We start from the raw sequence: 9,752 nt of genomic DNA, 5'->3' as shown, positions 1-9,752 counted from the left end.
CCCGGCCTCACTCCGCCCAGCCCTGCAGGGTCGTCTGTCCCTTGAGAGTGGCCTTCAAGGCCCCGGGGAGACAGAGCCGGTGTCACCCGGGGCCAGGGTTTCCAGGACAGGCGTCCCCTGGTGTCCTTGGGGGAAGGTGCAGGACCCCCCGAGGTTCCCAGCCTCAGAGCCCCGCCCTGGCCTGAGAGGGCCCTGTGCGCACGCTGCCCCCTGAGGGGACGGCCACGGTCACCGCTGGTTCCCAGTGACACCCAGGCTGCCTCAGGCTCTCCCCCGCGGTGTCCGACCGCGTGTCCTGGGCAGCTCTGTCTATCTGGGGGGCAGCTGACAGACTCATCCCGGTCCTGTTCTTCACTTGGGTTGAGGCTGGGTCTCGCCAAGTGGCCTCGCCAAGCTGCTGAGGCTGGCCTCCAACTCGCCGTCCTCCGCCCACAGCCTCCCGAGAGTTGCTGGGGTCAGGTGTGACCCAGCCACGCCCAGCTTCCGCCTGGAGCCTCCCTGGAGCCCGTGAGGGAGCCCATCGGGGACCCTGGTCCCCTGACAGCCCGCCCTCTAGGTCCCGCCCTGTGGGGCTGGGAGGGAGCCTCTCTGCTGGGCCTCCGCCCCTGGATCCCCGGGGACAACCGGAACCGCCCTGCCCTTTGGAAGGAGGCCAGGGCCTGGGACGCCCAGTGACCCCGGTGACGGCCGGGGAGCACCTTGGTTTGCGGTGTCCTCTGTCTGCTGACGGCCGAGGTGCGTCCGCTGTTGCCCTGGCGACCGCAGGGCCGTGTGCGCACGGGGCAGAGAGCAGATGGCCGGCCCCTCCGCCGCGTGCGTGATCCCTAGATAAGGCCCTGGTTCCTGCGGAGTCCGACCCGGGCTCAGGCGCCTGCCTAGAGGTGCGGTCCCCAGCTGTCGCACGCCCCTGGGGCCGGCGCTCCCTGGAGCAACGACCAGGGGCTCAGACGGGACCATGGGCTCCGCGCTGGACCCCGCCTTCCGCCTGCTGCAGGAGCACGCGCACGGCTTCATGGTCTCCCAGGTAGGAGCCGCGGGGCGCCCGGGCGCGGGTGGGACCCGCTGCGCCTCCCGCACGGCCCTAGGAAGAGCCCGTCACTGCCCAGGGACCCCGTGGGGACCTCCCGTGGGGTCGCAGGAGGACGGTCGTGAACAGGCAGCCGGGCAGGCGGCGCTCCCCGGTGGACCCAGCGCTCGGGAGGCCGAGGCAGGAGGACGGCGAGGTCAGAGCCAGCCTCAGCCGCAGCGAGGCCCTGAGCAGCTCAGCGAGGCCCTGTCCCTCAATAAAAAGCAACACGGGGCTGGGGGCGGGGCTCGGGGCGGGGCTCAGGGGACGGGGTCAGGGGGCGGGGCTCAGGGGGCGGGGCTCGGGGGTCAGTCCTCAGTGCCCCCCAAAATGAACGATGCTCCCCCTCCCCCCGGCTCTCCGTGGTGTGGGGGCCGCCCTGTCCAGGCCTCCTCTGGAGAGGCCGGCTCTGGTCAGGGAAGGTGCTGGTGTCCGCTGTGGCCCAGAGTCTGCCGCTGCAGGTGGAAGGGCGGCCGGTCTCGGGGTCAGCTCAGGGACAGCTCGGGGACAGCTCAGGCGGAGCTTGTCCTCCACCCACGGTCACGGCTGTCCTGGTCCCCTGCCCGGTCAGACCCTCGGGCTCTGCAGCGGTCACCTGAGAGCCGGGAGCCTCTGCCCACAGCGCAGTGTCCTCCCACCCTGTCCCTGGCCCCTCGCCCGCCTAGAGAGGACCCGGCACCGGGGCTGCTCCCAGGCGGGTCCCGAGTCCCAGGACAAGAATGTCGTCACCAGAGGGGACACCGGGTGACGTGAGGGAGCAGCAGGGTCACCCTCCACGGGCAGCCCCTCCCCTGGACGCCCAGGCCCCGAGAGGAGTCCAGTTAAGAGCCCGTCCCCCACCTGGAGCGTCCGCAGGGCGACCGTAGGGCGGTCAGACGTCCCCACGCAGGGAGCAGAGGATGTCACCGAGGAAGCCCCCGTCACAGCAGGACGTGGGCCAGCCCCGTGACAGAGCCATGGCCAGGGCAGGGTCCCCAGAGAGAAGTCCCCCCCCCCCAGCAGGACCCAACAGAGCAGGGGGCGGGCAGCTCCGGGGGGACGCAGTCTGTCCAGGGGACACAAGTCATGGCCCGTCCAGCAGAACCAGGCCCCCCCCCCAGGGCGGTCAGTCAGTGAGACCCCAGAGGACAGGGCCAGCCCCCCTGGCGGCCAGGAGGGGCCCAGCCGGCAGAACAGGGTCACCCCGCCTCCGCCCCCCACGGCCTCAGCGTCCACCCCCAGCAGCGTCACCTCCACCTGACAGGACCAGGTCGGCCGTGGCCCCGCGCACCTGGCACACTCTCAGCAGGACAGGTGGCCGGGGCAGCTGACTGGGCCCCAGCTGCACCACCCAACCCTCGGACCACAGGGAGGATCAGCGACCTCCACAGAACCAGCTGGATGCGAGGCTCGCGCGGTCACTAAGCTGCCCCCAGCAGGACACCCCAGGTCTCCGGCGTCCACAGGACGGCCTCCAGCCTCCTGAACAGGGGGAGGCCAGGGCAGCCTCCAGAAAAGAGCAGGAGACTCGGGGACAGAGCAGGCCACCAGTGAGGGCCACCCGGAGGGGACTGCAGGGACGTCCCTGTGTCAGGGCTGTGGGTCCATTACTGTCATCGTCATTAAAACACAGTGGACAGATGGACAAAAGTGTCGTCGTCATGCTGCCCTCTGCTGGCCGCAGGGGTGCACGCCGGCCGTGACGCACGGCTCTGGAGGCTGAGGCACAAGGACCGCCAGGTGGAGGCCAGCCTCTGCAACTCACTGCCTCTAAGTAACACACGAGACACCTCGGGACGTGGTTAGGCACCCCCGGGCTCCGTCCCCACCCCCCAAAAGGAGGGAAGAGGGACATGACCGCAGCGTCACGGGCAGAGAGTCGGCCAGCGCAGGACAGGGAGAGGGTTGACCCGAGTCGTGGGACGCGGTGGGTCCATGTGGCGCAGCGCCTCTCGACACCCTACCGACAGGCACCTGTGTCCTAGGGACCCACTTGTCCGGTGCTCCACAGACATGGCACTGGACCCTCCTCTTCTTGGGGACTGTCCCACTTTTCGTCTGACCTGTTTCCAAGGTTGAAATGTCGTAGCCTCAACGGGGGGGGGGGGGGTGCTTCGTTCCTTTTTCATGGCCGAGCACTATTCCACCGTGCAGATGGCCACGTTTTGTTTTCATCCCTTGGTGGCCACTTGGGCTGCTCCTCCCTCTGGTCTCTGGGACCCAGGTGGCCACTCTCCTACGCAGACAGCCTTGGGCCCCTGCTTCTCATTCTTTTCGAGTCTGGTGCTCCGTCATGTGACAATTCTCCGTGGAATCTAAGAAGCGGCCACCTTGGCCGGGGTCACTGGGCTGGAACCCAGGGACGTCCTCCACTGAGGCCAGATGGCCCAGAAGGTCACCCACGAGCCCGACCCGTGCCACCTCTCTCAGAGCCCAGAGTCCACTGGCAATGGACCCGTCACCAAGGGAATCAGAATCGGGGCCTCGGGGGATCCCCGGGCCGGTCACCAGGACGCCCCCGGTCACCAGGACGCCCTGGCCTTCCCGCAGGTTCTCTTCGCCGCCTGCGAGCTGGGCCTCTTCGACCTGCTGGCCGAGGCCCCGGGGCCCCTGGACGTGGCGGCCATCTCCGAAGGCCTGGGCGCCAGCCCCCGGGGGACAGAGCTGCTGCTGGCAGCCTGTGTGCCCCTGCGGCTGCTGGACGTGGACACCCGCGGGGGGACGGGTGAGCTGCCCTCGTGGGGGAGGGTGGCCAGCGGGTCGCGGTGGACAGCTGCTCCCCGCCCACCAGGGGCGCTGTCGGGCTTGCGGCTCTGGGAGGCGGTGGGCCTTTAAGAGGTGGAGCCTAGCGGGAGGTGAGGTCACTGGGGGCGTGGCCTCCGGGGGAACACTGGGACCCCAGTCTCTTCCTCTGTCTCTCTCTGCCTGATTCCTGGCCGCCTAGAGCAGAGCCGCTGTGGTCCACCACACGCTCCTGCCATGATGCCCTGCCCGGCCACAGACCCAATGGTCACCACAGGTGACCAAGAGCCAAAGAACAGTTTCATGTTTTTCCAGTTGGTTTTCCAAGGTTCTTGGTCACAGCGACGGGAACCAGGAAGGGGCAGGCCCGTGTCCCTCCGCTGAGGGGCACTGCGAATGCAGAACCAGGTCCCTGTGGTCCTCTGGGCGCTGACCCCCAGATGTGTACCTCTGACCTGCGGCATCCACCACGTGTCCCCGTACTGCCCCGGCCGCCCCACCCCCTGGACTTAGGGAGACCCCGTGCCCCGTTCCAAGGGACAGTGGGGCGGCCCTGAGCGAACCCCGGGGGACAGGGCGGCTGCCCCTTCTTGGAGCCAGGACTCGCCCCTCGGACCTACATAATGGGAAGGTGCAGAGCAGGTGGCGATGGGTCCCTGCGCCCGCTGCGCCCTCACCCAGGGGGTCCCTGCGCCCGCTGCGCCCTCCCCACGGGGTCCCTGCGCGCACTGCGCCCTGCCCGAGCGCACCAGGAGAGAGGAGCCCCCGCAGGGCTGCCCGCTGCCCATCCACGCCCGCTCCTCCCGGCCGCCCCCACCCGCAGGGCTGCCCTGGGGCGTCGGGTGGAGGTCGCGTGCCCCGCGCTGGGGACACCACGCCGCCGTGACGTCCACTCTGACGGGTCCCCGCCCTCCCCGCCTGTCCAGCCCGGTACGCGAACTCGGAGCTGGCCCGCGCCTACCTGACCAGCCGCAGCCCCACGGGCCAGCGCGCCATGCTCCGGTACCTGGGCAGCACCACCTACCGCTGCTGGGCCCACCTGGCCGACGCCGTGAGGTGGGCGGGCCTCAGCTGTCCCCGGGGGCTCAGGTGGGGCCGGGGCAGGGGCGATGGCCCCCGGGGGAGGGGCAGGTATGGTGGCCAGCAGGGGAGCTGTCCACGCTGGGCTCCGGGGTGTGGTGGACCAGGGGCCCTGCAGGGGGGGGAGGCTGAGCCTGAGAAGAGTGGTCAGCTCTGCAGGGGTCAGCTCTGCAGGGAGATCCGCGGGTGAGGGGACAGCGTGAGGGGACAGGGCACCTCTGGGTCCTCCCGCGGATGCTCCCAATGTCCGAGGGGTGACCACACCTTCCTGCTCCTCAGACAGGGCAGCAACCAGTACCTGAGGGCCTTCGGCGTCCCCGCGGGGGACCTGTTCGCGGCCATCTACAGGTGAGAGCCCCAGCCGTGCGAGGCGCAGGTGTGGACCCTCGGTCTGAGCCTGACCAGCGCCGTCCCTCACCCAGGTCCCCGGCCGAGCGGCTGCAGTTCACGCGAGGCCTGCAGGAGATCTGGAGCGTCGACGGGCGCCGGGTGCTGACCGCCTTCGACCTGTCCCCGTTCCGCACCGTCTGCGACCTCGGGGGTGAGTGTCCTCGGACGTGGGCACTGTCCTTCCTGCTGTGTCCGGGGAGAGTGTTCACCACGGATTTCAGGGGACGCTCTGATGCCTGGGGTCTTGCAGAGGAAGAGGAAGAGCCTGGGGTCCCAATGACCCCAGGGGCGGCCAACCCCAGGACTGGTCAGTTCCTTCAAGTAGGAAGTGAAGCTCCTTCAGGCTGCTTGGGTGCCACTGGGACCAAAAGACCCAACAAGGACAATCAGAGGAGGAAGAGTCTCTCTGGGGCTCCCGGTGTCCGAGGTCCAGTCCCTGGTGGCCGACTCCATGGCTCTGGCCCAAGGGGAGCAGAACAAGATGGCGGCAGGGCCTGGAGGAGGAGGAGAGCAGCTCAGGACAGGGCACCAGGGAGCAGAGAGAGCTCTGCTCACCAGGGACAGGACAGAGACCCCAAAGGCACAGCCCAGGGACCCCCTCCTCCAGCCACACCCCACCTGCTGCTGTCACCACCCAGGGAGTCCATCCAAGTGGATTAATCCACTATGAGTCTACACCCAGTGAGTCCATCCAAGCGGATTAATCCACTATGAGTCTACACCCAGTGAGTCCATCCAAGCGGATTAATCCACTATGAGTCTACACCCAGTGAGTCCATCCAAGCGGATTAATCCACTATGAGTCTACACCCAGTGAGTCCATCCAAGCGGATTAATCCACTATGAGTCTACACCCAGTGAGTCCATCCAAGCGGATCAATCCACTTTCAGTCTACACCCAGTGAGTCCATCCAAGCGGATCAATCCACTATGAGTCTACACCCAGTGAGTCCATCCAAGCGGATCAATCCACTATGAGTCTACACCCAGTGAGTCCATCCAAGCGGATTAATCCACTATGAGTCTACACCCAGTGAGTCCATCCAAGCAGATTAATCCACTTTCAGTCTACACCCAGTGAGTCCATCCAAGCGGATTAATCCACTTTCAGTCTACACCGAGTGAGTCCATCCAAGTGGATTAATCCACTTTCAGTCTACACCTCTCACAACCCACTCATTCCACCTCTGGACCGTCTTGCATGGTCTCCCGTGAGCTTAAGGGGACCCCGATGGCTGCACCATAACACTGGTGACCTGACCGTCCTGTGAAGGCCAGTCCCTCCCGGCCACACACCCAGCCTCCTCTTATCCGTCATCACCCTCCAAGCCAGTGTCCACTGCCTCCACCGCCCAGGGTCACAGGACAAACAACTAGGGACGTCCTCCACCTGACTGTCACCGAGACTCTCCCAACTACCCAGTCCCCGCCTGCCCACCAGGGTCAGCAGTGGACGGTGGGCCACCCCAGTGCCTCCCCGTGTGGCCCTGTGACACTCAGCTCTGGTCACTGCGACGAAGGCCCGAGACATGCGACTGGTCAAGAGAAAAGTCGACTCTGGGTCCCCGTCTTGGAGGTGGAGCCTTGGGGCAGCCGCACATGACGGTGGGCGCGAGTGGCAGAGGAGAAAGAAGAGCAGAGGACGAGCCTGGGGTCCCAGTGACCCTGCAGCACACTGGTCCAGTGACCTCAGGTCCCCACTAGGTGGCGCCACCTCCTGACCGCTCCAGGCTGGGGACCCAGCTGCTGACCATGGCCTGCGGGGGCAGTGGAGAAGCAGACTAGCCCCAGGGCCTGCCCGGCTCCCGCATCTGGGGAACCCACACCGCAAACCCGCTGGCCGCCGGCTGCCCATCCGTGGCCGCAGGACCCGGGAGTTCTCCATGGACCTCTGCGCTCGGAGCAGGGAACGTGGACACAGAACACGGCGAGCTCCTCGGGGCTCGGGGGAGACTCTGCGGGGGACACTCTTGTCCCCTGGGGTCGGCCATGGGCAGGAAGACCACGCCCCAGATGGACAGTCCCTCCCTTCCCTGCCCGTCGGAGCCTCGGGCCCTCGCTCTGAGAGCGCCAGTCACACTGAACGGAAGTCCCACTGGGGACAGTGCGCAGCCTGTGCACCATCCTGGGGACCACCCTGTGCACCATCCCAGCCTCCACAGCTGTGCACCATCCTGGCCTCCACACCCTGTGCGCCATCTTGGCCTCCACAGCTGTGCACCATCCCGGCCTCCAAACCCCGAGCACCATCCTGGCCTCCACACCCCGAGCGCCATCTTGGTTTTTACATTCCATGCATCATCTTGGCCTCCACACCCCGAGCGTCATCTTGGCCTCCACAGCTGTGCACCATCCCGGCCTCCAAACCCCGAGCGCCATCTTGGCCTCCACAGCTGTGCACCATCCCGGCCTCCAAACCCCGAGCGCCATCCTGGCCTCCACACCCCGAGCGCCATCTTGGGTTTTACATCCCATGCATCATCTTGGCCTCTACACCCCATGCGCCATCTTGGCCTCCACACCCCGAGCGCCATCTTGGTTTTCCCCGGGGCCCTCTGGCTGTGCTGATGGAGGGTGCCCGGGTGGAGCTGTGGTTCTCAATGGCCCTTGGAGACTCGGGTGGTGGGCTCCACCCTGGGGCCACCCACAGGGTCCTGAGAATTGCTGTCCTCACAAGCTTCGGACGCGCCGCTGGTCCATGGGCCTCCCTGGGACAGACGAGGTGTCCCTCAGCCCGAGCGTGGATGCTCCGTCCACGTCCCTCGCCGGGCACCACCAGGAAGAGCGCCACCAGCTGTAGCCGCTGACCACCAGAACCGGGGGCTGGAGAGCCAACCCTCCCCTGGCCTGGGCCTCAGCCTGTCCTCCCAGAGGTCAGGAGGCCGGGGCAGGAGGATCGCGGGTTCAAAGCTCATCACTTGGCGAGGCCCAAGCCACTCGGCGAGACCCCGGCTCAGCATGAAAACCAAACCAAACCTTTTTTTCCTATTCTCTACACGCGCCCTGCCTCAGGCACCCTGTCACAGTGACAGATGGCCCCGAGCAGCCCAGATCCCAGGGCCACACGCAGGGCCTGTTCACAGGCTGAGCAAGGTCCCCGAGAGACACGGGAACCCAGGCCCCTCGGTCCGCGGGCATCGGAGCCACCGCTGGGACACCTGGCTCTGGGCCAAGAGAGGGTCCCCGAGCGGCTGTGCCTGTGGCTCAGTGCGCGACGCTGGGCACGCTCCATGGTCCTCTGCCTGCGGTCTCTTCCAGGTGGGGCCGGGGCGCTGGCCCAGGAGTGCGCCTCTCTGTACCCCGGGTGCCAGGTCACCGTCTTCGAGGTCCCCGAGGTGGTGCAGACGGCCAGGGCCCACCTCCCGCTGCCGACGGAAGGGCAGGTGGGCTTCCGCGAAGGTAGGTGTCCTGGGGACTCCCGGGGGGGGGGGGGGGCGAGTGATGTGGCGCACGGACCCTCCAGGTCCCCTCGTCCCCTGTGTGGCAGGGGACTTCTTCGCAGACCCCCTCCCCGAGGCCGACCTCTACATCCTGGCCAGGGTCCTGCACGACTGGTCAGACGAGACGTGCTCCCGGCTGCTGGCCAGCGTCCACCACGCCTGCAGGCCCGGTAGGGGACAGGGCGGGGCGCGGGGTGGGGGACGTCCCTCAGGCTGCCCTCCCAGAGGAGTGGCCACAGCAAGGCTGGCCTCGAGGGCCATCGGACACCAGAGCCACCTAATCAGGGGGACGGCCGGGGCTCCTCGTGGGCCAACATCCATCACGTGTCAGCGGACTCCTCCATGTGACGGGGACAGTGCCCAGCTGTCCTCTGAGGCCACCGTCCTGGTGGCCCTTGGGTCCTGGGTGTAGCCTCTGTGTGTCCTGGGGACACTGCCCAGCTGTTCCCTGAGGTCACCGGTCCTGGTGGCCCTTGGGTCCTGGACACAGCCTCTGTGTGTCCTGGGGAGAGTGCCCCGCTGTCCCCTGAGGTCACGGGTCCTGGTGGCCCCGGGGTCAGTGGCTCGCCCCCCAGGTGGCGGCGTCCTGGTGGTGGAGCGTGTGCTGGACGCGGACGGCCGGGGCCCGCTGGCCACGCTGCTGGGCTCGCTCAACATGCTGCTGCAGGCCGAGGGCCGCGAGAGGACGGCCGCCCAGTTCCGCGCGCTGCTGGCCGCCGCCGGCTTCGGGGGCTTCGCGCTGCGCAGGACGGGCGGCGTCCACGATGCCATCCTGGCCACCAAGGCGCTGCCCGGGGCCGGCCACCCTGGGGCCCGAGGACAATAAAGAGACGTGTGTCCCTCCCTGGTCTCTGCTCGTGTCACGGGGGGGCGGGTGGGGACGGCCACCGTCATGCCCTGCAGGTGGGGCCCAGAGAGGGTGCCCGGTCTCCTAAGGCGCACAGCACAGAGAGCCACCCAGCCGGGAAGGTCCACTGCGGTCACTCTGACCGCACGGAAGTGTCCCTGGTGGACGGTCCTAATCCAAGAGTGGCTCCGAGGACCGTGTCACCGTC

At 67.6% G+C, this 9,752-nt stretch overlaps 1 protein-coding gene across 1 annotated transcript; it reads left to right on the top strand.

Annotated features, from left to right (window-relative positions):
- Positions 1-955: 955 nt before the first annotated feature.
- On the top strand, positions 956-9,523 carry Asmt (acetylserotonin O-methyltransferase). The gene is made up of 8 exons (XM_026382618.2): positions 956-1,024; positions 3,596-3,770; positions 4,714-4,843; positions 5,147-5,215; positions 5,290-5,408; positions 8,516-8,656; positions 8,745-8,867; positions 9,273-9,523. The coding sequence occupies exons 1-8, from the start codon at positions 956-958 to the stop codon at positions 9,521-9,523; spliced, it is 1,077 nt and encodes a 358-aa protein (XP_026238403.2).
- Positions 9,524-9,752: the final 229 nt, after the last annotated feature.

This window comes from Urocitellus parryii, chromosome X (assembly GCF_045843805.1).
Source record: "Urocitellus parryii isolate mUroPar1 chromosome X, mUroPar1.hap1, whole genome shotgun sequence".
NCBI classification, from domain to species: domain Eukaryota; kingdom Metazoa; phylum Chordata; class Mammalia; order Rodentia; family Sciuridae; genus Urocitellus; species Urocitellus parryii.
This window is presented reverse-complemented; position numbering and strand designations above follow the sequence as displayed.

Coding starts and splice junctions, on each gene's coding strand:
- Asmt (XM_026382618.2), top strand. CDS start 956: ATGGGCTCCGCGCTGGACCCCGCCTTCCGCCTGCTGCAGGAGCACGCG. Junction 1,025..3,595: donor ACGGCTTCATGGTCTCCCAG/GTAGGAGCCGCG, acceptor GCCTTCCCGCAG/GTTCTCTTCGCCGCCTGCGA. Junction 4,844..5,146: donor CACCTGGCCGACGCCGTGAG/GTGGGCGGGCCT, acceptor CCTGCTCCTCAG/ACAGGGCAGCAACCAGTACC.